Here is a 27064-nt window from a genome sequence, read left to right on the forward strand (position 1 = left end):
TAAAATTAGGGGTTGGGGATTTGGTTCAGTGGTAGAGCGCTTACCTAGGAAGCGCAAGGTCCTGGGTTCGGTCCCCAGCCCCGGAAAAAAAGAAAAAAAGAAAAAAATTAAATTAAAATTACAAAAGAAAAAGATTCTTACGTAACCTTCAAACTGTCCCAGCCAGGTTTGATCCCAGGGAGGGATGTCATCAGGACAGGAGGACAGGCAGTGACTCACAAGCCTTTAGCTCGTAGAAAGAAACTTCTGGAGAAATTGAAGCAGAAAAGTATAAGATTTGCTTCATTAGGGACAAAGGGCTAGTGGACTCTAGTCCATCAGATCAAAGAACGCTGATATTTTTCCCACACACGGTGGTATAATTTTACAGCAGGTGCCCTCTAGCGCTCAACATTTACCTGTTCACAGTGTCCATTTGCAAACTCTTATTTTATTGTAGTCAGTGTATTTACACACTTCCTGGCCATGACCCTGAGACTCCCAGGAACATAACTGTCAGCAAGCAGGAGGTCGAGTTTTATGTTTTCCTGGATTCTACCTCATTGCCACACAAACAGTTGTTGTGCTTTTGGCCTTGGGGCATCACAGAGTCCACAACCTTAGGCTAAACACTCAGATCAAGTAACATACGTCACAGCGTACAGGGCTGCTATGCTTTCAAGATCCTTGAGAAGACAGCAAGCCCTTTCTTCTTTTTCCTGGTCCAAAGTTAGGTCAGCCTTCTTCAGAGCCATCTTTCTTCCTAAGTGAATTGAAAGAGATGGGAGTGGAAACATGAGCTTAATATTTACCAGTTTGAAATTCCCTCCCAACGGCAGGAGCAGAAGACCCAATTTTGGTTCCCAGCGCCCAGGTTGGGTGGCTCACAAGTACCTGTAACTCCCTCTCTGGGGGATTGGACACTTCTGGCCTCTGAGGGCACCTGCACTTACGAGCATGTACCTACAACATGTACATATCAAAATCTAAAAGATGAAATAGCTAAGGACAGAAAAGACGTTCTCAAATCTCCCAAGAGCCCAAGGGGAAAGATTTGGAGGGGGATATTGAATGTCGGGGACCCAGAGGGACACGTCAGCATGCGAGTGCGCGGGTCCACGGGTCCTCAGCCTTTTCATGTAATACTGATTTTTATTTTAATATTTAGTGTTCAGTTCCTTCTACATCTAGACAGAGAATAAACACTTGGAATTTTTGCTTCTCCTCTCTCTCTGTTTCTAAGACAGGAGCTCTCCATGTAGCTCTCGCTGTCCTGGAACTCTCTATGTAGACTAGGCTGGTTTCAAACTCACTGAGATCCACTGTCAGTGCCTCCTGATAGCTGAGATTAAAAGTGTGCACCCAACACCTGGCTTTGTTTCTCTTTTCAAGTAAGAGAGCTGTATGTTTTACACACATGCATTGCCCAAGACTAAGATATATTTATAGGCCATTTAAAATTATCTCATTTTTTAATAAAGATTTATTTATCTTCTCTGTCTCTCTGTCTCTCTCTTCTTCCTCCTCTTCCTCCTCCTCCTCTTCCTCTTCTTCCTCCTCCTCCTCCCCCCTGATCTTCTCCTCCTCCTCCTTCTCCTCCCTCTCCTCCCCCCTCCTCTTCCTCCCCTTCCTCCCCTTCCTCCTCTTCTTCCTCTTCCACCTCTTCCTCTTCCTCCTCTTCTTCCTCCTCTTCCTCCTCCTCTTCCACCTCTTCCTCTTCCTCCTCTTCTTCCTCCTCTTCTCCTCCTCCTCCCTCTCCTCCCTCTCCTCCCCCTCCTCTTCCTCTTCCTCCTCCTCTTCCTCTTCCTCTTCCTCCTCCTCTTCCTCTTCCTCCTCCTCTTCCTCCTCCTCCTCTTCCTCCTCTTCCTCCTCCTCTTCCTCCTCTTCCTCTTCCTCCTCCCCCCTCCTCCCCCCTCCTCTTCTTCCTCTTCCTCCTCTTCTCTTCCTCCTCTTCTTCCTCCTCTTCCTTCTCTTCCCCCTCCTCCTCTTCCTCTTCCTCCTCCCTCCCTCCCTCCTCACCCCTTTGTGTGTCTACAGAAGCAAGAAGAGGGTATCAGATCCTCTAGAGCTGAGGTTACAGGTGGTTGTGAGCCAGCTACCTGACGTGGGTTCAAGGCTCCACACTTGGGCCCTGTGGTCCTTACTGAGCCTTCTCCCTAGCCCGGTTATCTTACTGGGCATGCCCAGCTCAAGGCAGTACATTAAGCACGAGAAATCGCACACTATCTTTTAAGAGCTACAAGTGTGTTCTCGTTTTTTTTTTTTTTTTTTTTTCCTGTAAAGGAAATTAATGATTGGGAACAAAGGACTTGCAGGGTCAAGTCCTGGTCAATGTGGCCTCAAAGCCCCTGCCTTTTCAACCATATTACTGCAAAGTGGGGTGCTCTGCTATGCAAAGTAATCAATACTTGAGGAGTAAAGGATACATAGTACTTTTTATTGTTCTTTTGGAACTAAGGTCTCATATATTTACCTAGCCCAGGCTGGCCCTGAATTAGTAATCTCCCTGCCTTAGCCTCTTAAGTGCTGGGCTTGCAGGCACGTGCCACCATGCCCAGTCTATGGTACATCATACTGTCCTTAATTAGCTAGCTGTATGGTTTAGAATAAATTATCTAATTCCTTTGTGTGCCTGTCCTTCTGAAAATGAGGCTGTTAACAATGCCTCTTTTACGGTTGTGGTTGAATTAAATACAGGCCCAAACAGTCTCTAATGCAAATTAAGGACAAACGCAGCTTGCTGACGTCACCATCATTATCAACATGACCACTTGTCCTTCCCAAGGATTGCAGCACTTGCTGCTGTCTGTCCTAAGGCTTGCTAATACACGTTCCTAGGTTGTGTACTTAGGATTGCCTTCTAAGCTCATAGTCTCAGATGTTTCTACCCAACAAAGGGGAATCTGTTGTTTCTGGGCCATGGAAAGGCAGAAGGAGGACAGAAGGGTGTAGCTGAGGAAGGACGTGCATCTGCTGCAGTCTGAGGAGAAAGGAGTGGTCTAGAGCTAAGACATGCCCTTCAACAGCACAACTCAGGACCCCTTCCTCTTAGCTCAGAAGACCAGGACCCATCAATGGGCTCTTTGTTATGTGAATTTTATTATCTTAAGAAAGCTTTTAAAATTCAAAACATAAGAAAACTAGCCAGCTCCAAAGTCTATACAATCCAGGGAACCTGTGTAAAGTTAGATTTGGCCTTCGGATTAACTCTTTGGTGAAGTTACAACCTTGATGACCCGATTGTCTCTCAGTAGTGCCACAGGCGTAACCAAGCTTTCTGTGGAAGAACGCTTCAAATTTAAAAGATAACAGGTCTGGTTTACTGTCCTTCTAAAATACACCTTAAGTCTTTTTTTATTGAGTATGGTTAACCCAAAGCAGAAAAATGTGTGTTTTGAAAATTTACCATGTTTTCCCCCTAACTACTATCTTATAAATACTCACTGAGGGATGGCTTCAAGCAGGAAATTAAAAAGTTCTCCTGTTGTTTGGCCCAGTGAGGAACGCACAGCGGAAGCACATTCTAGCAGCCCATCAGATCATTCACAGCAACACGGAATCCATGCTCCACCAACACGCCATTGAGGAAGAGCAGAGGTCGTTCCTTGAGCAGACTGAGACCTCAAACTCTGACGTGCCAACTCTCTCAGTCTCTGATGCGCCAACTCTCTCAATCTCTGACGCGCCAACTCTCTCAGTCTCTGACGCGCCAACTCTCTCAGTCTCTGACGCGCCAACTCTCTCAGTCTCTGATGCCCCAACTCTCTCAGTCTCTGACATGCCAGCTCTCACAGTCTCTGATGCACCACCTATCTCAGTCTCTGATGAGCCTCCTCCCTCAGTCTCTGATAAGCCTCCTCCCTCAGTCTCTGATGAGCCTCCTCCCCCAGTCTCTGTTGAGCCTCCTCCCCCAGTCTCTGATGAGCCTCCTCCCTCAGTCTCTGATGAGCCTCCTCCCCCAGTCTCTGATGAGCCTCCTCCCCCAGTCTCTGATGAGCCTCCTCCCTCAGTCTCTGATGAGCCTCCTCCCCCAGTCTCTGATGAGCCTCCTCCCTCAGTCTCTGATGAGCCTCCTCCCTCAGTCTCTGATGAGCCTCCTCCCCCAGTCTCTGATGAGCCTCCTCCCCCAGTCTCTGATGAGCCTCCTCCCTCAGTCTCTGATGAGCCTCCTCCCCCAGTCTCTGATGAGCCTCCTCCCTCAGTCTCTGATGAGCCTCCTCTCCCAGTCTCTGATGAGCCTCCTCCCTCAGTCTCTGATGAGCCTCCTCCCTCAGTCTCTGATGAGCCTCCTCCCCCAGTCTCTGATGAGCCTCCTCCCCCAGTCTCTGATGAGCCACCTATCTCAGCCTCTGATTCGGAAACTGTGAAACATACTCAAGATGAGGAAGAAGGCTAGGTGAGTCTACCTTTCCACCTGGAAGAAAGTCCTGGAGGAGGACGCGCAGTTCCATTCAGCTTTGGGCACAACTTCAACCAAGTGTGACATGAGTGGACTGTCACTAAAAACAAAAAACAAACAAAAGCGAAACAAAAATGAAGCACTTTCATCAAAACTGACTCACCTCATCTAGGTTAGGGTACCAATTGTTGAGTTTATTAGACAGAGTTGGCTCTATAGCAACTGAATTCTTGCAATCTAAAAAACAAAAACAAGACCGTAGGTTATTTTTGGGGAGGTCATTTTAGCCTACAATGTACTCCATCACAAATAAAGCATCATGGATGTGTGGACGTTGTTTGTAAAGCTTTTTCTCAGCGGTGGACAAGGTGCACCCTGGAGCACCGTGCTTCTTGTTAGCTCAGACACAACATGACATAGAAACTGCCAAGTTCAGCCTAAACCTCGTCTGCAGTGCACTTCAGGGACTGGCGTTTGGCTCAGCTAAACGTCCATACACGTAGAACTAGAGCAGTCCGCATTTGGCACGGGCCTGCTCAGTGGGGTTTAAGACGGGAACACATTGGGTGAGTACAGAACCTGCCTGCTATAAAAGCCTTGCAACCCAGAGGTTAGACTCTCCTGTAATAATCTTGTTGGCATGGTTTCCAGAGGTCCCTAAATAGATTTTCCCACTTATAAAAGTTAGCGCACTGAGAGAGAGCTCACAGCTGTGATTTCCCCAGTGGGCACTAATAGTTCGTTTGCAGGTCATCCCAGTGTAGGTGCGGTTTACCCATCAGGAACCACTTTTATCTTAAGTAGTTAGTTGCTGGGTTACACAGTTGACACATGGCACATTAACTACCAGTAGAAGAGAGCTGAAGAGTAGGCCATTGAGAGGAAAGTCCTGCACGATCCATTACAATATTTGTCAATGAAATAACAAAATTGTAAAGAAATGCTGACGGTAAGTCAAAATGAGCCAGAGAGAATCGGAAAACAGTGCTAACAACCCCCAGGGTCTGCATGTCACCCTTTCCCAAACACAGTTAGCATAGAACACATTCTTTATAGAAGAGAAGGCAGGGTGCCGAGAGAGGATTCCTCACAGGGAAGTGACCATGGTCAAAACACACTGCAAGTACTTATGAAGAAGCCACAGTGGAGCCTGTCTTGTCCAGCGACGCACAGCAATTAGCAACAACAATGATAAAAAAAAAAAAAAAACCACTCTTCACAAACAGGCATGTTCCTGATTTTTGTGAGAGTCAAGAGTATGAATTGAAAATATTTAAAACTTACAAATCGATCTCACACACTATTAGAAGACCTGCGTTCTACCCCAACCAGCTTTGAGGATAACTTTAAAAGGAGTTGTGGGGAGGAAAAAAATTTATGATATGAATAGAAAACAGGCTTTATAAGGTTACAAGGGAAACTGACAAGCCAGGGTGAGCAGGCCAGGGTGAGCAGGCCAGGATGAGCAGACCAGGGCGAGCAGGCCAGGGCGAGCAGGACCGGGTGGAGGTGGGGGGGGGTGGTAGGAGGGTGGGGGGGAGGGGGGAGGGTGGGATGGGAGGGTGGGGGGTGGGGTGGGAGGGTGGGGGTTGGGGTGGGAGGGTGGGGAGTGGGGGAACCAGGGGAGTAAGTCAGGGGGAGCAGGCCAGGGGATGAAGCCAGTAAGCAGCATTCCTCCACAGATTCCACCTCAAGTTCTCGGGTCCTGGAAGAATAAGTTAAATAAACCTTTCTTCCCCTACGTTGCTTTTGATCATGGTACTTATCACAGCAACAGAAAGAAAACCAGGGCATATGTCCTCCAAAACAAAACAAAACGAAAACAAAGAACAAAACACAAAAAGGAGATGGTCCCTCTGGTCTACCCCATGGCACCTCTGGGCTCTGAAGGTCCTGGGACCACCTCGCCCCTTCCTTCAGCTTCTCCTGAACTTACACCATTAGCGTGTCATGAATTTAGGTGGCTCTCTTAGTTTTTTTTTTTTAATTTAGGATTTTGTTTATATGTATGTTTTTATCGAATTTTACCAAGGATGCTGACTGCCTAGGCTTGGCCCTGGTGGATGGTGCCGGAGCTCATAGTTCTGGTTAAGGTAGGTGGAGTAGAGGTCAGGGCTCCAGCTTCTCCTCCTTCCAGCCATGCATCGGAGTGACTCAGGCTCCTCTCTGGGCCACCAGTCTGGGGATTTTAGTAACTACCACATACTGGGTGTTTTAACTCACTTCCAAATGAAGCCCTACCCATATAAATGTTGGCACCTGGCAGCCTGCGTCTCTTATACCATCTAGAGCTCCATACAGCATCTGCAGAGGAAGAGAGACCAGACAATCCCCTCAGAAGCTGAAGAGCATTTCTTTCCTCTGGTAAGTTCCTAACTTGTCCTGGATCCCCTGTCTCTGCTGTAAATAACTTGCCATTTTTATCCGAGAGGTAAACAGAGACCTTTGTATGTGAGAGATGATAAAAGCTGTAATAATTTACCTGTGGCCCCAGGACTTCTGGCCAGGTGCCCTGTCTGAGCTGGAATCCCGCCCATTCATCTCAGCTACAAAAGTGCTGGTCAGTCCACAAAAAGACCTGCTCCCAGTCTCGGAAATAAGTGTCTCCTCTCAGTCTTCCCAGCCAGTTAGGCACCAGCGCCCAGGGCCCAGGGCATAACACCTGCTGATGTCCTCTTTCCCCAGAGCTCACTAGACAATCTGCTTCTAGAAGGGTCTGAGGGAAGAAAAGCCCTCACTCAGTTCCTGGTAGTCCCAGCCAGCTTTCTGCCCTGTGGTTGGAACTGCAAGGTCAAATCTGTCTCACAGCCATCTCCTTTGCTGCCCCTCCCTCGCTCTCCCTCCAAAAGCCAACGTGTCTGTGTGGCCTTTAACTCACTTTCATGTAAAATACTGCTGTCCAGGAAACTGACTTAGGAATAAAAAGTGTTAGGAGCTATACATTCAAAGACACTTTACCTCCAGTGGCAAAAGCACCCTCAGAGAGGCAGAGGGCAGACGTTGGCCCAGAATTACTTAGACCCTTAAAACACACTTCCCCTTCCTTATATGTTTTACAGTGAAGGCAGCTATGAAAAAAAGGGAAGGGTATATAACAAGAGTAAATACGGTAATCTGGTCATTGCTAGTTCAGGTGCTGGACTTGGGACTTAGGAGTGCCAACTGGGGCCTCTTACTACATTGGACCTGGGGTGTAATGTGGGCAAGAACAAGTATAGTTTCTGCGCCCGTGGACACTGTAGCTTAGCTGAGGGGGGGAATCAGAGGTAGAGACTGCTCATTTGTCTAGCAGGACATCGGCCTCTCCCTGGGAGCCTGACCTCGGCCCATACGAAACACCAAAGACTTAAGCTGAGACTTCTGTATGCAACCAGGAGGCTGCAGCAGGGGTGCTGAGCTCTGGGCAGAAACATCATCCCTCACCCTTCAAAGTGGACCCCAAGGGAGAAATCCAACAAAAGCAGTGGCCACCTAACAGGTATGATATTTGCCTTCTTTCTCTCTCTAGGAGTCAGATGCCCTCTGCCTCTGTACAGAAGGTTTATGGGAGCACAAATGAAGTCAGAGGTCGGCAATGGGGTGGAGTATGGAGGACAGTGGCACCTTTTTCTTTTCTCATCTCCTCTGACTTAAACAAAGCGTGAAGACAGTTGTGGAGCCTGGGCACCCTGCTACCTGGCCTGCCTGCATTGGTGCTGCGAGGAAGCATCACAACAGAAGCCCTGTGTATGCGATATCAGGCATTACACAGGCAGCCGAGCCCCTCTGTGACAGGGTTGGAGTCCCTGTCCTAGGAAATGCCACTGCTGAACACTGTGAGGACCAGGAACTGTTAGCACTGGCTCCTGGAGCTTGTCAGGTTAGTGCTGGCAGCTTCAGGGACAGAGACGGCAGCAGGATGGTCACAAGGCCTCACATCCCGGTTAGCAGTGTCTCAGCACTCACTATATCTTTATCGTCCTCAGTACTGGTGCCTTTGTACAGCGTTCGGCTTTAGAGTGCTGTTTTCTCCCGTTTCTACCTGCTCATCAGAGCCATTCCTGTTACATTCAGCACCCTAGGGCCTTTCCCTGTCCCAGACAACAGCCTGAGGCATAGGCCAGAGACACGGCTTTAAGGCTTCTCTACATCCAAAGCTACCTTAGGAGATACCTCCAAGGCCACCAACCCTTCCCTCTGTGGCACTGTCCCTTGTGCACACCTGGCTGTTTTTCATTGCTGCTGGGAAGGCAAAGGAAAGGTGGATGAATTATCTACACTGAGGTGAATCCTTGGTCTCTAATGACATGGCCAGAGTCTAAAGTATTCTAAGCAAAGCCTCTGAGGCTATGGCTTACCCCATTGGTATATAGACTATTTTTTTTTATACACCAAAGTACTTGCTAAAAATGTTTTAGTTATATAATGAACTTAATCTAAACTTGGATCACCAGGTTATAGCTCACCGGCCAAATCTGCCCCATCAGCTGTTTTTTTTTTTTTTTATCAATAAAGTTTTATTGGAACACAAAGTCATGAGGCTGTTTTTGCCCTATAACAGCGGAAGCAAATGTTCCTTCCCAGAAAACGTTGCCAACTAGTTGAAAGGTAACCAACTTGATGCTAAACAATTGTGAAATAAACATATAGACCACTACAAAACTAATTAGACTAATTGTAGGTGGTCACTGTTCAAATTGTCAAGCGATTGCTGACTGATTGCATGCTCCGTGTGGAATGAAAAAGCAGTGTAGACACAGCTAAGTACTTCTCCTAGTCTCTGTCTCCCACCGAAGCAGCCAGCACAACGTGCTTTGTCTCCCCTAGCTGCGTGCACACAGCCTTTTCATTCATGTACTGAGAAACCCAACTGTCATGTGATTCGTGTTGTTTCTGCACCACACATGGCTTAGAGATCTTCCACATCCACATAAAAACCTGCCTCATTTATTTTAACCGCCTTAAGATATTTTAGTGTTTATTTTTAAAGTTTATTGTTAAAAGTTTTGTGGGAGGTCGGAGGATAAATGGTGGGAGTCCGTTCTCTCCTTCCACTATGTGGGTTCCAGGGAAGGAACTCAAGTCTTCAAGCTTGATGGCAAATACTGGCTCCCTGCACGGTCCACTACCGCTGGTTCTTACAACCTTTCTGCCACCCTCTTCTGTGACGATCCCTGAGCCTTGGAGGAAGAAGGGTGACATGGCTGTTCATTTAGAGCTGAGCACCCCACCGTCTCCTTATTGCACCAATCAATCACCAGCCACTGCAGGATAAAGCCTTCTCTGATGAGGGTTGAAAGATTCACTAATCTATGGTCTTGAAGATAAGAAGTTCGGGCTCGGTTTAATAGTATGTCTATTTAGCAGGACAATAATATCGGGTTCCCCTTTAAAGCCTATCACCTAGCCAGCCATGCAGTTTTGGCCCAATAGTACCAGGTTTGCCTTCTGCCTGGTGAGGTGGACCTTTAATCCAATTAGAAATTAGAAAGTTGTTGCTCACTCCCGTAACATCCCCGCCATTGTTGTAGCACTGCGCGTATATTGTCCAACTAATCTTTACGACAGCTTGAAGGGCTGGCTCGCTTGCAGGGTAGGGCTGTGGATGCCTTTTCTCCCCTAGTTGCATGCACAGAGCCTTTCAGCACCACTAAAGTTAGGCAGTAGGGATGACATTTCCGGGTCAGTACGAGCTTGAATCCTCCATGTCCCATGACGTATGTACATACGCTGTGTCTGTAGCACTAGGGTCTCACCATCAAATTCTGGAGGGAGGAACAAAGAGCAACGACAACAGCCTATATATTTGGGGGAAGGTCTGCAAAACTGCCTTGACCAACAACTTGAATACGGGTAGCCCATACCCAGCCCTGGGATTTTTATATTATAGCCTGTGGTGCCCGGGGAAAGCCATCGGTGTTCCTCTTCTGTCATTGTAGGGTAGCTCCATTTAAAATTCTTTAATACACATACATTTGAGGGAGCTCTCACTGCGTATGTTTGCGTGTGACTTCCCCAAAGGTCTTTCGAGCCATATATCCTTCCCCTACCCCCTCCTCCAGCCTGCCTTCCCAGCTCGAACCCCATTTAACCCTTCCTATTCCATTATTCCCCCTTTCCCTTCACACCACCTCGCTCTAACCCCCTTCCTCGAGACCCCTCCTCCACGCCGCCTTACTAATCATCTGCCTTCTATAGGTACCACAACTTAAACACACGCATGTAAATATTCTACATACGAGAAACAAACTGTGTCACTTGTCGTTCTGTCCCCTCACTCAGAATGATTACTTCTAGCTACACCCATTTACCTACAGGTTTCATTTCCTTTACAGCTGGGTAATACCACACTGCATACATAAGCCACATTTTCTAGTCGTCAGTTAGTAGAAACCTAAGCCATTATCATTTCCTGACCAGTGTGACTAGAGCAGGATTTCCATTTCCTTAGTTATAAACTGAAGGGCTTTCTTTTAAAAAGTATTTAATTTTGCGGCCATGTGTCTGATCCCAGTGTCCATATATGCACCCTATGTGCAGGAACCCACAGAGATCAGAAGCTTTGGGTGTCCTGGAACTTGAGTTCCCTGTGGTTGCCAACTGCCACGTGGGCTCTCGGCGTCAAACTCTGGTCCCCTGCAAGAGCTGTGAGTGCTCTTAACCTCTGAACCATCTCTCTAGGCCCAGCTGAGTATTCTTTTTCTATAATTCTATAATGTGTTTCTCTTTCGTACGTTGCCTCTTCATATCCTCAGCTCATCTTTTCTGTTTCTTCAGTTTTTTGAAACAAGGCCCTGTGTAACCCACGTTGGCCTCAGTCTTGCTATGTAACTACAGCTAGCCTTGAACTCCTGACCTTCCTGCCTCTGCCTCCTAAATGCTGGCACCACAAGTACGTGGCTTCCTGCCCAGCCTTAGTTCGTCTTGTATCGAGCCCTTTTCCTCATCTAAAGGAGCCTGTTGCTAACACTTGGAGTTAATCCTTTAGTCCAGAGTCATATTCTGTGTCATGTGTTCGACTTGTAACATCCAACTACAATGGAGTAGACACAGGCAAGCTTGTTTTCTGCCCTTGGTCTTGCTCTGGAAAGCTTATTTAAGGTGGCTTTTTTTTCCAGCCTCTAGAATTATGAAAGGTATTTTAGCAAACCTTTGTCACTTAGAAATAGGTTTATAGTTCCCATGCCATGCATTTCAATGGGTTACTAAGGTTCATCTTTCCCTGACTCGTTTGAGACATTACCTTTGTCACCACAGCAATGTACTTGTCTTCTTAGACCCTCCCCTGAGCCCACTGTGGACTTCATATTTTCTGTTTCTCCTGGAGATCTATTTTGGTTTTAGCTATTTTATCTGGGTACTATATTGAGTTCTCTTAAAGGTTGTGATAGATTCCTTTGGAATTTCTAGATAGTCAGTCATATTTTTATATACAGTAGATTTTTATCCCTTCCTTTCTTATATAGCTTTTTGTCATGGCCGCCATGCTTATAATGGACAATATCCATGTCAGAGAACAGGCTCGGGCTGATGTATTCTCTCAAGTGGTCTGTATGCCAGACTTCTTCGCTTACCTTTTGAGATTTATTTTTATTTGTGGGTTGTCTTGCCTGCATGTTGTCGGTGTACCGTGTGTGTGCCTGATGTCCATGAAGCCAGAAGAGGGCACTGAATTCCCTGGAACTGGAATTGCAGATGTTTGTGAACTGCTGTGTGGGTGCTGGGAATCAAACCCTGGTCTCCTAGGACAGCAGCCAGCGCTCTTAACCATGGAGCCATCTCCACAAGCCCTGGATGCTGTAATTCTAAGGAGTGCTGCACATAGAAATTCAACATTCTTGCCATGTTCTTAACTTTACTTTCATATTGTAAGTTCCTATTTCCTGGCACCTTCTCTGTGGGGTCTTTTAAGTTGTGACTGACTCACTTTCCCCTAGAGTCAGTACTAAGTAGACCCACCATTAGCCTGGGGGTCAGTCAGGGACCACACAGGTGGTATAAATCGGAACTCAAGTAAATTTGAGTATGGGCTTATCAGGGATTCTCAACGCAGCTATTTCTTCCTACCTCACCTGGAGCCACACCAGAAAAGGCTCTGAGCTGCTGTGCTGGCCTCTGTGGCATCACACTGAGCTATGACCCTGAGGACACCCTGGTTCTTGCTGAAGGCCACGACCTCATCTTTAACCCTTTCGCCTCTGGTGCTCCTGTATCATCCCAGGCTCCAGGTCCAGAGGAAACAACCCTTTGTGTGTGGTACTAGTGATAAAACTTTTATTTTCACTTTGATGAGAAGCTTTTCTATGTATAGAGATTTCTAGAAAATGCCATGCACTGAGCTCATGAAGTCCTTGTCTCTTCCTCCTGATTAACCAAGAATTTAAAAATCCTGAGTTTTAGCAAATGCTTTTTAGCCTCTCTTAGTCTCTCTGTCTCTGTCTCCTCCTCCCGACATGTGTGTGTGTGCATGTGTGTGTGTGTGGAGAGAGAGAGAGAGAGAGAGAGAGAGAGAGAGAGAGAGAGGAGGAAAGAGAGAAGGAAAATACCTTCTCAATCTTATGGGGTCAGAGTTGGGAGACTTCTATAATAAATGACAGATTAGTGAGAGAAAATGAATATGCTTATGAGCATGTAGTTCACACACATGTAGTTCACACACATGTAGTTAACACGCATGTAGTTCACACACATGCTCCACAGAGAGAAAGGAGCTCTTTCAAAGTCAGGGCTTGGAGCTATGTCTTAAGGAGTAGTTCTAGGAAGCTGGGTACAGAAAAAAATCCTGCCTCCCTGAAATCCAGCACCTCTGAAGGCAGAGGCAGGAGGTCATGAGTTTGATGCTATCGTGAGCCTATAGACAGACCCCCCTCTTATAGTAAAAGGAGTTTTAAAGTCTTTATTTTTAAATAGGCATTAAAGTAGTGACAAGACAACGGGGTGAGTTGTGTCAGGTTTGCAAATGGGGTGAACAGAGGGAAGGAGCAGTGGACCCCAGATTCTACAGGCCCTGCTGGTGAGTCTGAGTTAAGGAGGTTCTGTGGTGTGCGTGTGCATGTGTGTGCGTGTGTGTGTGTGTGTGTGCGTGTGTGCGCGCGTATGTGTGCATGTGCGTGTGCGTGCATGTGCATGTGCATGTGCGTGTGCATATGCATGTGTGTGTGTGTGTGTGTGTGTGTGCGCGAGCGCGCGCGTGCATGCAGGAGGTAGGAGGAGCGGAGAGACCTTTGGTCTCTGATTCCCTGTATGGCTGTAAGGCGCTGGAAAAGGCAGAATCTCTCCCATTGTAACTGCTTCTGGCTCAGCATCTTCAGAACTTCTGGGAGAAATATTTGAAGGGTTTTCATCTTCATGGTGAGTGAACTTCCTGTTAGGTGGCTTATCCCAAGCAGAAATGGCCCAATGGCCGCTGGGACCCTCAGAAGGGAAACCCTTGGTTTTCTCATGAAAAGAACAGAAATAGAGAAAAGAAATGACATCAGCTCGAGTGACAGGGCTGCTGTGACCAATACTGAGCCTGAGAGCCACCCCATGTGTTGGTGCTGGTCCTGAGCTGTCAGTGAGGTCCCCTACATGGGACCTCCCACACAGTCTGTTTGGAGGAGGCTGAGGAAAATACCCTGCTCTGTAGACCCTGCTCATCCACCCACCACACACACCTCCTGCATTCCCTGGACACGTAGACAATAGTTTCCCCCATACATGAGACAAAGAAGCAAATCTAAACCCATGGGAGCACAAAATAGCTCTCAGTCTCTCTGAGGGGTTAAAGTGTAAAGCCATGGGTGTTAGGGCACTGGGCATGACCGTAGAGACAGGCACGAAATCTGAGGCTGTGATGACATGTTAGAAACTGGTCGGGGGTACAAGGTGTACTTGTACTGCCAGCCATGCCAACACTCATCCACATCCAGGCAGAGCCGCAAGCCATCTGACCTCTCACATTTGTTGACTGAGGCCAGCGAGCACAAAGGCCAGCTTTCATTGATAGCAGCTGAGTTCCGCCAGAATACATGACTTGGGGGTTGCTCTCTAAATGACCTCTAGAGGTCATCTCCATGCCAGGGCTAAGGGGGAGGAGCGCTTCATTTACGTAAACCATTTCAAAACTAATCTACTTCCTCTCAACTTGGGGAAGTCTATCCGTTTAAAGCACGGATTAACCAGAGAAGTGGGATGGCGGGGGGGGGGGGGGGGGTCCAGCCCGAGTGCCTTCATTAACACAGGCACACCTCAGAGCTCCTCAGGTTACCTCAAACCCTGCTCTGCATAGAGCATCTCTGCATGAAGTCATGACTTGAAATCATTTTGCAAATAGCAAATGTTAATCTATACTGTGTAAATGTTAGTCAACACTTTTACCCATCTTCTCCCCTCGTTGGACAAAGTTGGTAGTCTTATAAGTAAGTTCCGCTTCCCCACTTTGGTCGTTGAGTTGGTTTTTATTTTCTCTACACCCTGCCGCTCTGTTATTTATGCAGGCGTGATGCACGCACCCTGGTGTCTCCGATGGGTTCTGTCGTAAGACCAGGGCTCCACTGCAGTTTCTCCTCTGCCTTCAATTAGGCTGCTACTTATATCTCAAAGTTGTGTAGTCTCCTCATATAACTGCAGTGATCCCCACCACAAGTTTTGAGTTGTGACTCATTGGGAGACCAGTGTCCTTTCACAGCCTCCTTCCAGGCAAAGACCTGTCTCTTTGTAGATTGGCTTTAAAAACTGGTTATAACGTGAGTCGTTTCAGGGTCTATTGAAAGATGTGTTATCCGAGCGGCCACCTCCATAATACCTCTTTGTGTACCACATTAGCCGGATTTCTGAGGTCCATCCTTTTTTCCCTGATGGCAGGCACACCTGTGACATCAGTGTCACAGAGAGCCTGTCAGAGTCAGATCTGAGGCAGCTGAGAAGCTCCCAGGTGACCGTGCAGTCCCTAAAGCTAGCACAGCACTCTCTGGAGATAAGCCCAGTTCTAGATTCCTGTACTGGGATAAGGAAATGACATAACAAGGAAGGTGAAGCATCTTAACCTCGAGGCTCCGACCACACAGAATTTTCTGACACAGATCTAGATGGTTGGGTGGCCATGGCTTCCTGTAGATCCCACATTCTCTGCACTGAACTCCAGCTACTGGCTCCTCCAGGCTGCTTCTCTGGCCTCCCTATTCTGGTCGACTCCGTCAGCACACAAGGCAGCATTCTTAAATCAGATCACTATATAGGTTTTTCTTGTAAAAGTCTTTAAATGTTTGATCCACATTTGTTCTAGTTTTTTGTTTTTCAATTTTAAATAGGGTTAAAAGTACTCAAATTTTTATTACAATAATTTCTGGATTTTTAGCAATGCTAGGTTTGAACTCAGGCTCTCCCTCATGGTAGGCAAACTTCTACCCAGACTCACATCCTCAGCCACTTAACTATTTTTTTGAATTAGTTTTGTTCGTTGACCATTTCATATATGCATATATTGTATTCTGACAACTCCCTCCCCATACCTTCTTTTATTTCATTCCCTCCCCAGCAACCCCCTCCCTCAACCCTACCAGCCCCTTCTCCAGAGTCCTGTCTTTCAGGCTTCGTGGCCATTTAGTTTAACCAGGGCTCTCTATTCGGCCGTGAGCCTGGAACTATCTATCAATCCACTGGAAACTGATGAAGGTCATCGGTGTACAAGCTGAGGGCAGTGACTGCCCTTCTCCCAGAATCTGCCCTTAACAATTCACTGTGGTTTACTCATGGTAAGCATGTTGACACTGTTGTGCAAGTCTTCATCCTGTGACATCAAATCTGTGTGCCCACGAAACACCTCTCCACTCCTTTCCTCTGCAACTATTTAAATGCTTTCTGTTTCTTTGAGTCAGGCTATGCATATGTCTCGTTTAAAGAAAAACCACACGTGGTTTGTTTTGCAGTTGGTGCATTTCGTTTAGCATACTGTCCTCAAGGCAGTAGCACCTTACAGTACATGGTACCATAGCACATGGTAGCACCTCACAGTACATGGTACCATAGCACATGGTAGCACCTTACAGTACACGGTACTATAGCACATGGTAGGATTGTAGGATTGACTTCCTTCCAGGGTTAACCAGTACTTCACCACCTTGTTGGTTCATTCTTCGAAGGGATCAGTAGTTTTCCTGGTGGTACTTAGGGCGTACAATCAAGGCGAGAGCTCTACCATGAAAGCCAAATCCTTGGCCCACCATTCGATCTGGTGAGGCACATGAATTCCTTACACCTTCTTGGTCTGCTGAACAAAGCCATCCAAGGCTGTGGAAACATCTCTTTTTTTTTTTTTTCCTTTTTTTCAGAGCTGGGGACCGAACCCAGGGCCTTGTGCTTGCTAGGCAAGCGCTCTACCACTGAGCTAAATCCCCAGCCCCAACATCTCTTCAAGATGCCAATTTCAGTTGTTTTTACTTAGACCTAGAAATGGTTGTCAATAACGTAGTGATTCTATTATTCATCGGTTGAGAACTGTGGTGCCATTTTTTTAATAGTGGTGGTACCATTTCACACTGCCCCAGCAGAGAACCCCGGTTTCCCTGAACCATTGCCAGTGCCTTGGAGAGGGTTACCATCCTAACGAACGTGGGGCAGTGTCGTGTTTTACTTTTGATTTGCATTGTTTTCTAATGGGTATAAAGAGGTTAAACACCTTTGCCGGTCTCCTTTGGGAAGTGATGTGCTTCTAGGTTTGGGGGTTTCTGTTGTTTGTTTTTAAACGTGTGCCACGTCTTTTATGATGAGCATAATAGTTTTTTTTTTCTGTGCAACCTTCTTCAACTTGGAGGATACCAATAAGTGGTTAGGTAACAGTCCGTTCACCTCCTGCAAGCAGCCCTGGGCTACACATCACTCTGTTTGCTCTGCCCTCTGCTTGCAGCCCGCTGTCCTCTTGGAAGCTGGCCGGTGTGACCCTGTATGGTGCCACATAAGCACCCTCAACAGACTGTATTACATCTTCACCAACAGCAACATCTCTGTAGGAAAAGGAGAGGCTGCCAGTTCTTCCTTATGTCTTACTTGTTTTCCCCCAGTGTTTTATTTAATTCCTTTGAGTATGGCAAGCTGTACGGAAAATCAAAGCAGTCAACCCTTTAATGCAGCTCTGTCTCCATGGGTGTCTGACGTCCACGCTCAATAGGACAGCAGCTGAATGAGTCAGCAGGCCATTTGTCCCTAGGGGACAAACCCACCATTCCTCACATGCTCCAAAAAGACCCTAAACACTTTCTTTGTAAGTCTGACCCTGGTCCCATTGGGAGCCCTTTGGGGTGGGCAGAGGATCAAGAGGGAAGGTTACCGTGCAGCCTCCTGCAAGTTGAGGCTGAGCAGTTTGTAGTAATCAGGGGCAGAGGGGCTATGGACACCCCCATGTGAGCCCCTTCACGTAATTGCCTTCTTCTGATGGGGTTAGAGAGGGAGTTATGTTTTTCGTCTTTCCTTGGCCCTTATCCTAGAAGGGCCCTTTCTCCAAGCACAATCTGACTAGTTTGCTACATGATTGATTTAAGTGTTATATTATTTTTCAGGTCTTTGTGACATTTGATTCATCTTTCCTAACATTTGTAATCTCTCGTGATTTCTTTTTTCCGTTTCCCCTCATAAATGCACATCTTCTCTGGTACCTCTCTTTTGTGCTTGTAATCATCCATTCATTTTGCTGATTTGTTGATTTTTTTGAGGCACAGTCTCTCTCTTCCCCTGTGCATCTCGGGGTTTTTGCAATTCTTGGTATAGGTTAGACTAGACTCCAACCCATAGTCCCTACCGCCTCAGCATCCTGAGTGCTAAAATTATAAGATCGATCCACCAAGCCAGGGTGGTATTGTTTTCCTGGGGGTGGGCCCCCCCACGCAGTGTCAGCTCTGCTCACAGTAGCTGACTGAGGGCCGATTAGCTAAGCTGAGCACCCAAGGAATTTTACCTCCCAAATACTCCTGACTCAGAAGTTGGCTTGTGGCTGGGATGGTCAGGACACAGGACAGCAAAGGACCTGGGGAAGAGTAAAATGCAGACACCGTGATGGCCCCTCTCCTGGGCAAGACCCCAGAGAGCCTCTGGGCAGGCAGGCTCTTAAGGGTGCCCCCAGTTACAAGCCAAGGTCAGACAGCCTGGCCTTCCTGAGTCTGGGGGTGGGAGCAGGACAGAATGAGCCCTGAAAAGTCCTCAAGGATTATGCTGTTGGCTTAGTCAACCTCCCATTCTGGTTTGTTCCAGTTGCTCAGGCAGCTGTGTCACCCTCATTTATTTATTGTGCCCAAACCGCAGCTTGTGACCATTTTTCTGATTCTTTTTGCACCAACCAATGGTCTGTTCTTGCCTCATGCTGCCTTAAGGAATTAATCCAAGTCCTGGTTTCTCTTGGGCCCCATTTTCCTCCCTCTTCCCTCCCTCTCTCCTTCCCTCCCTCCCCCTCCTTCTCTCCCTCTCCTCCTCCCTCTCCCTCCCCTCTTCCCTCTCCCTTTCCTCCCTCTCCCTCTCCTCCTCCCTCTCCCTTTCCTCCCTCTCCCCCTCCCTCTCTCTTTCCTCCCTCTCCCTCTCCTCTTCCCTCTCCTTCCTCTCCCCCTTCTCCTCCCTCTCCCTCTCCTTCCTCTCCCCCTCCTTCTCCCCTCTCCCTCTCTCCCTCTCCCTCTCTCCCTCTCCCTCTCCTCTCCAGGGTCTCACTATGTAGTCTTGGCAGACCTGGACCTCACTACGTAGACCAAGCTGGCCTTGAATTCACAAGAGTTCTTCCTGCCTCTGCCTCCTGAGTGCGGGGTGTAAAGGTGCATGCCATTAGGCTGCTCTGTCATCTCTTAGCACTCTCTCCTGAATTCTAGTGTCTAATCTCCAGGCATTCAAGGTCTTGAACTTTCGTTCTGATCCAGCACTCAGGGATCAGCCTCTTCTTTGCCACCGGCCATTCCTGTCCAGGATTTGTCTCCCTCTCCTATCTAAGAGGAACTGGCTATTCACCCTGTCTCTGATAAACTTCCCAGCCTAATCTGTGGAACACCTTGTTCTTTCTTGCTCCAAAGACTCGCCATGGCTGTCTGGGATTCCTGCCTGTGGCACGGCCACATTACTGCATGACTCACCTTTGCTCTCCCACACTTTCTAAATATTTAGCTCCAAAGGTTCCTCTTGGAGCTCCCTTGCCTCCCTTTCACTTTCCCCAGGACTGAAAGTGTTTTCTGATATCTTCTCTGTCCTTCTCCACATGTCCCTTGGCAGGGACAAGTTTTGTTCTCTCTCTCTCTGTTTCTGTTTCTTAATCTGTCTCTGTCTTTCTGTTTCTTTCTCTCAAAAATCACAAATACAAAAATAAAAGTAAAAAAATAAGACATATCAAATGAGAATAAGACAGAAGAGAAGAGAACAAAAGCAAACACACCGTGAAGTGAGGTTGCTACACCCATTTTCATTTTCCAACAAGTAACAGTTGCAAACAGCTTCTTGATTAATGGTGGGATCCTGTCTCTCCTTCCCCCTCGCAGTTCTGGGACTCTGAGCACGTGCAGGTCTTGTATCTGCTGCCATGACCACTCTTAGTTCCTATGTGTATCAGTCGGTCATGCTTCCTTGGACTCATCCACCACCCCTGACTCTTAGAATCTTTCTGCCTTTTCTTCCAAACAGGTTCCTGAGCCCTGAGCAGAGGATCTTGATAAACACATTCCATTTAGACCTGAGTCATCCAAAGTCCCTCACTCCTTGTGTATGTCCGGTTGTGAGTCTCTGTGTTAACTCCCACCTACTGCAAAGAGAATCTTCTCCAATGAGGGCTGAGCAGAGAACTGATCTATAGACACAGCAATACATCACTGGGAGCCATTGATTGCTGTTCCTTCGGTAGGGGCAATGTGAGGTTTGCCCTTAGCCCCATGAGCTGTCTAGTCTCAGTTTCTTGGCTACTTTGGCAGTGAGAGTATGGGATCCATCATTCTGTGCTGGGGTATTTTCTATCATTTACATCAAGTACCTCTCCAGTCAGACGAAGATATTTACAGGTATGCCCCTCAGTGTTAGTTTTGACACTCATATTTAGTTTTCCTGAGATGTCCTGGGAGGAATGTATGAGTTGGAATAAACATACACGCACGCGCGCGCGCACACACACACACACACTCACATACACTCACACACACACGTACACTCACACACAAACACACACAGAGACACACAGACACACACACATTCACATACATAGACACACACACAGACACTGACACACAGACACACAGACACACACAGACAGACACACACACACATACTCACACACAGACAGACACACACACATACTCACACAAACACACACAGACACACACACTCACACACACACAGACACACAGACACACACACACACACACACACACACACACATCACATATCACACATCACACATCATACTGAATAAAAGATATCCTTTCAGTGAAAGCCACTGAAAACTGTTTTTCTTTTTGCTGACTGCACAACTTCTTGCCTACTAAATTCTTAAAGATCACTGTGGTGGTTTGAATGCTTGGCCCATGGGGCACTATTAGGAGGTGTGGCCTTATTGGAGGAGGCACAACTTTGTTAGAGCAAGTGCGTCACTGTAGAGGTGGAGCGTGTATCACTAGTTTTGGATGAGTCAGACCGCTGTTATTACTTTAGGAAGAAGGCACATGTCACCTCTGGCTTTTAAAAGTTTTGCTGTTTGTGTTGGTTTGGGTATTTTTTATTTGTATGTGTATTATGCCTGCATGCATGTTCTGATCACATGCGTGTCTGATGCCTGCAGAACAGGGCATCTGATGCCCAGGCACCACGTGGGTGCTGGGAACTGAATTGGGGCCCTCAGCAAGAGGAGCTGTTAACTGCCGAGCCCTCTCCAGCCCCAGCTGTTTGTGTCCTAGTCAGAAAAGATACATTGCCATTGTCCTTTCAAGAACTAGGAAGGGAAACACTTCAGGGAGAAAGAGAACATCTGCCTCTCTCTTTATTGTCCCTTGAGGCCTCTCAGCACAGACTCTCTGTGTGCTGTAGGCATTTTCAGAACAATGATCTCAATATACTCCTTCAAAACGGAAGAAAGTCTACCCAAGGAGCCCTGCTCTGTACTGCCTATGTAAAAAGTGCGTTGTTCTTATGCTGCCCCCAAGCAGGCTAGATGGCTATTTAGCTGTGAGTATGAGGAGTGGAAGGTACAGGTGCCCCTGCCAAGGCACCTGCTGCCTCACAGGAGTCTGTGGAGCCCTGGGCCTCTGGCAGTTCAGGACACAGCCTGCTGAAGGACCGAGCTGAGCGGCTTCCCTTCTGAGGCTCTTCAGAGGTGACCTGAGAGGCAGCCGGAACTAGACACTCAGTAAAAGAAAATGCATCCAACACAAACAGAGGCAGAGTCAAAGGCTGGTCACTACAGAATGAGCAGGATGCCATGCTGTGGCTTGAATAGGAATGTCCCCCATAGGCCCCTCGTTTTGAATGCTTGGTGTTTAGGGCGTGGTGTTACTGAATAAGGATTAGGAGGTGCGGACTTGTTGTTGAAATGATGTCATGGGGGGTGGGCTTTGGGGCTTCAAATGCTCAAGCCAGGCTCAGAGTCACTCTTTCCTGCTGCCTTCGGATCCGGATGTAGAACTCTCAGTTACTTCTCCAGCATCACGTCCGCCTGGACACCACCATGCTTCCCACCGTGATGATAATGGACTAAACCCTGAACCTGTAAGCCAGCCCCAGTTAAATGCTTTTCTTTATAAGAGTTGCCTTGGTCATGGTGTCTCATTACAGCAGTGACTAGGACACATGAGAATGAGGCCTGGGGAAACTGAAGCCCTTTTTGATTCTGGCCATCTGTTTACAATACCCTCAGCTTGTAAACATAATTCGTGGCTTTCCATCCAATGGTATTTGTTTTATGAAGTTGGGTACACTTGAGTTTCGTGTATTTACATTTTGAAATTTCTATATCCTCTTGACTGTCCTCCTCTCTCTCCCCTCTCCCTCCTCCCCCTCCTCCTCCCCCTCTTCTTCTTCCTCTTCTCTTTCTCCCTGTTCTTCCTTTTCTTCCACTACTTTTTCTTCTGTCTTTTTTTTGAGACGGGGATTTTTCTATGTAGCCCTGCCTGGCTGTTCTACAACTCACTCTGTAGACCAGGCTGGCCTGAGACTCAAAGATCTACCTGCCTCCCCCTCCCGAGCAATGGGATTAAGCTGTGCATCACCACCGCCACCCGGCTCGCTTTACCTGTTCTGATCAGTTTTGGTTTAAGGTTTATTTCGTTAGAACAGCGAAGCTTGCTTCTTTCCGGACTCCATTTGCTTGAAACATCTTCTTCTACCCTTTAACTTAAGGCAGTGTCCATGTTGGGGTTATAGTTCTTATAGACAGCAAAATATTGGGTTGTCTTCTAATTCATAAACTAGTCAGTGTCTTTGATTAACAAATTGAGACCATCAATTGAGAAGGTCACTGAAAAGTGTGACGATTCTTATCATCTTGTTGATTTTTGCAGTTTTTTTTTAGTCTCTTTTGCTTAAACTGTCCCAGCACTGTTTTTTCCCGTTAGGTCTTTTGGATGTTGTTGAAATTTTCCCCCCTTCACGCGCAAACTGAAGCATTTCTTCCAGCATCTTCTATAGGGATGGTTTCATGGTCATAAGTTCTTTTAGCCTCCTTTTATCATGAGAATTTTTTCTCTCTCCTTTAGTCATGACTGAGAACTTCGCTGCACACACTAGTCTGGGCTTACATCTGTGTCCTTTCAGAACCCGAAACGCATTACTCTGGACATCTGGCTTCTAAAGCTTCCATTGAAAAGTCAGCTGTGAAAAATGGTGAAGAGGTCTGTGTTCGAGGTGGTGTGAGAATGCTCGTACCCACCCACGTCCACAAACAACCCTTATCCCCAAGTACCTTCGTAATGGAGCAGGTGTGTGTGCATATGTGTGGTGTGCATGTGTGTGTGTGTGTGTGCACATGTGTAGTGTGCATGTGTGTGTATGTTGTTTGTGTGCTTGTGTGCATATGTGTGGTGTACATGTGTGTGTGCGTGCGTGCGTGTGTGTGTGTGTGTGTGTGTGTGTGTGTGTGTGTGCATATATGTGGTATTCCCAGTGGGATGAGTGCCCAGTGTTTTATTTCCCTGTATGAAGTGGTTGGTACCTACATAGACTTCATTATTGCTTTGATGTATTCTCTGTATATGTATATGAGAGAGAGAGAGAGAGAGAGAGAGAGAGAGAGAGAGAGAGAGAGAGAGATTATATGACCCATGCAAATGAGCAGCTTTACAGTATATGTCCCATAATTCTTATTTCAGGAGTAGCTGGAATATTTACACAACATTCCTTCTTAGGTCTTTATCTGCTTTTTTCCAGGCAGCTTGGGGCGTCTCTGTTTTTTTCAAGATGTCTGGGAAGGGACTCTAGCTGTCTGAGCATGGCAAACACCGCTCTGGCATGCCGTGCCCATCCACTATGCCTTCCGCCTTGCGAAAAATCATTAGCTTACATTCCTTGAGCTAGCCTCAAAGGTCTGCTTCCTTATTTGGCCTCTTCCTCCTCCTGAGGCTGACTACCAAGATCCAGCTATCACAGTACTGAAGCCCAGAAATCAAAAGCCTCCTTTGACTCGCCTAATTAACATGACCAATCAAAATTAGATACCTCATCCTAATACAGTGTTGTCCCCGTGTTCCTTTATAAACTGTGTTTTGCCTATAGCCATACCTGTCTCTTCTCTGTCCAGAGGTAGTCCTTTATGTCCAACCCCCCCCCCCGCCTCAACTTCCCTAGGACAAATATCCCTCCCCCACATCCCTTGTTCCTTCCCTCTTCTCCCTTGTCCTCCATCTCCTGTCTTTGTCACTCACTCCCTGCCCTTTGTCCTTCTGGGGCAAATAAATCTTAGTGCTGAGAGTTTGGTGTTGGGGTCTCGAACTGATACCGGTCCCTTCAGTCTGGGCTTGTCTGAGGAGACTCTCAGCTGATTTACTGTTTAGTTTCTCTCAGGAACTGTGGAGCCTAGTGAGTCTTACTCACTAGGGGACTTCTGGGGTCTATGTTGAGTTTTTCACTCCTCTGTCTTAATGATGCATGATGGTGTGATTCAATCTCAGATAAAACGACACAATACCTTAAAGAAGCAAGTAATATCAACACTTTCCTACTAGAAGTGACACTTGCAGGTCACCATAGCACTTTGTGATTGTAAAAGTCCCTGAGTTTCAACAGTAAGTCTATAGGACTTCCCCAAGGATTCCTGAAATGTCTGTAGTAATTGTTAGTCATTTTTGAACAAAGAATTTTATTGCACATGCTTAGAACAGGGTGCCGCCTTCTAAGGCTGTTGCTGGCTTACTACATTATCTCTTGGCTTTATAAGGTGTATCCAGATTTAAAATGATAACTTTGTTCTATGTGTAAAAAGGTTTCTTAATACAAAGAAAGAAAGAAAATGCTATTGACCCTTCTCTCACGGCTGTCTTTGTTTTGTGCTAATTAACGTTTTAACTGCAATATGATGATGTGAGGTGTTTCTTCTTGGGTCCATTTTCTGTTCCATAGGCCTCATACCTAGACAGGCAACTCTTCTCATAGATTTGGTTACATTTCTTCTATGATTTTATTGAAAATATTTTCTCTGCCTTTGGCATGGCGTTACTCTCCTATGCCCGTAAGTCAAAGGTTTGGTCTTTTCATGGTGTCTTGAAGATCTCTGTTCCACTAATGCAGTTTGCTTTCTTAAGTTCTTCACTATCATTGGTCCAATCCTGTGCCTTGTCATTAATCCCTGGCATTCTGACATCGACATGATCTAGTCTCTGGCCGAGACTTTCCATTAAGCCTTTGGTTTGGCTCATTTAGTTTTCCACTCCCAGCTTCATTCATCTCTGGTCTTCTTCACTGTCTCCTCTTACTGAATTCTGTCTCCATATCCCGGGTTACCTGTTCATTCATTCACCTGTCCATTTGGGGTCTCTGGAATTTATTCAGGAATTTACTTCTGTCCTCTTTAATTCATTCTGATGCCTGTGAATTCTTTCAAGAATATTTATGACTCTTCCTTTAAGTTCCTTGTCTGGAATCCCCTCTAAATCGGTCTTAAAGGTCCTTACCTTTTCTTTGGAGGAGACATAGTGTCTCGGGTTTTTATGCCGCCTGTGGCTTTACAGTGGGAGTTGTGCAACCTTCACTGTCTTAGTTAGGGTTTTACTGCTGTGAACGACACCATGACCAAGGCAAGTCTTATAAGGACAACATGGGGCTGGCTTACAGGTTAATAGGTTCACTCCATTATCATCCAGGTGGGAGCAGGGCAGCACGCAGGCAGGCCTGGTGCAGGCTGAGCTGAGAGTTCTACATCTTCATCTGAAGGCCTCCAGGAGAAGACTGGCTCTCACATAGTTAGGAAGAGAGTCCCGTTATGCATCCCTACACTGACACACTTCCTCCAACAAGGCCACACCTCCTAATAGTGTCACTCCTGGGCCACACATATGTGGGTTCACCTTGTGACTTTTGGTGTGTGGCTCCCATCACCTATGTTTCATGTTTATTTAAGTCTTTGCTTGATGCTAACCCTCAACTGGTTAGGCTCAGCTGGGTTATTCGAAGTTCAGTCTTGAGGGTGTTTGGTACTGAACTCTATAGGAGAGGGGTCCCCGGATTGGATAGGAGAAGGTGTGGCCTCTGACCTCACAAGTGGGTACTCCGTGTGAGTTGGGCAGAGACGGGTATGGGTTGCCAGGGTTGTAAAGGTTGTAGCCTCTGACCTGAGATGTGAACCAGTGCTTTAAGCAGGTACCGAATTGCTGGGAGCTGGGACACAGGCAGAGCCTCTAATAGGAGGAGTAGGCAGATTTGCCACACCACCTAGGAGGGCAGAGATGAGGGGGACAAAGAGAGAGGAGATGTGTATGATCTCTGACGTAGGGAGTAGAGAGTGCTCGGCACAGGAAAAGGGAAGTTAGAGGGGTGGGAGGGAGGCACAGGTGTGGTTCCTAACCTGGGCTGTTAGCTCTGTCCGGATGCTGAGATGCTGTGGGTATCAGACACCAGAGGCCTTTCGCACAGGGAGTGAGCTCTGCTTGGGTCCTGAGATGCTGAGGACTGGAATGCCAGAGACTAGAAAATGTAGTCTCAGACTTAGGGTGACTGCCAGCTGGGTCCTGGGGCACTGGGAGCTAGGATACCGAAAGTGTGTGACTGAAACCTGGGGAGTGAGCCCACTCGGTTTCTGATGCTCTGAGAACAGGTTCCAGGTGGGTTCTGAGGCATTTGTGGTTAGGCTGCTGGAGGGAGGGAGGTGTGGCACTAACCTCAGTAGTAGAGGTTTTATACAGGTCTCGAGATGCAGGACGGTGAATTACGTGTGGATCCTGAAGGGCTAGAGGTTAGAGTGATGGAATGAGGGAGACAAAACGAGGATGCTGAGAACAATCTCCACCCTGGAGGGCTGGGAGTTAGGATGCTAGCAGGAAGGAGAAACGGCCTCTTAGTTGCAAACCAGGCTCTACCGAGGTCCTGAGATCCTGAGGTAGTAGGAAATGCACTTCTGTTCTGAGAGGCCAGGGTTAGAGGATGTCAGAGGAAGGATGATGGTGGTTGGGGTTGGTGGGGGGGGGGCACTAATCTGACCAACTAGTTCCAATGAGGTCTGTGTGGTTCAGGGAAATGAGCGCCACACCTCTCCTGAGCTGCTCAGGGTTGCTGGGGGGAAGGAGACCCCTAGATGTG

At 47.1% G+C, this 27064-nt stretch overlaps 2 protein-coding genes across 6 annotated transcripts in view; both read left to right on the plus strand.

Annotated features, from left to right (window-relative positions):
- The window catches only part of Cfap91 (cilia and flagella associated protein 91), a 43641-nt gene extending 38931 nt beyond the window's left edge, over positions 1-4710 (plus strand). The window contains exon 17 of the mRNA NM_001438529.1: positions 3477-4710. Within this exon, the coding sequence (NP_001425458.1) occupies positions 3477-4375 (899 nt within the window). The 3' untranslated portion in view covers positions 4376-4710. The remainder of the gene's footprint in view (positions 1-3476) is intronic.
- Positions 4711-5808: 1098 nt separating this feature from the next.
- Nr1i2 (nuclear receptor subfamily 1, group I, member 2) overlaps positions 5809-27064 on the plus strand; it is a 38286-nt gene continuing 17030 nt past the window's right edge. The window contains exons 1-4 of one of the 5 annotated variants that reach the window (XM_087577042.1): positions 5825-5887; positions 6411-6471; positions 6668-6742; positions 7668-7856. The gene's annotated coding sequence lies outside the window, so the exon portion shown is untranslated. Of the gene's footprint in view, positions 5888-6410; positions 6472-6515; positions 6743-7640; positions 7857-27064 lie in introns of those variants that run through there. The other 4 variants (XM_087577040.1, XM_087577041.1, XM_087577043.1 and 1 more) reach the window with 4 other exon arrangements.

Source organism: Rattus norvegicus, chromosome 11 (genome assembly GCF_021556685.1).
Source record: "Rattus norvegicus strain SHRSP/BbbUtx chromosome 11, alternate assembly SHRSP_T2T, whole genome shotgun sequence".
Classification (NCBI taxonomy): Eukaryota; Metazoa; Chordata; class Mammalia; order Rodentia; family Muridae; genus Rattus; species Rattus norvegicus.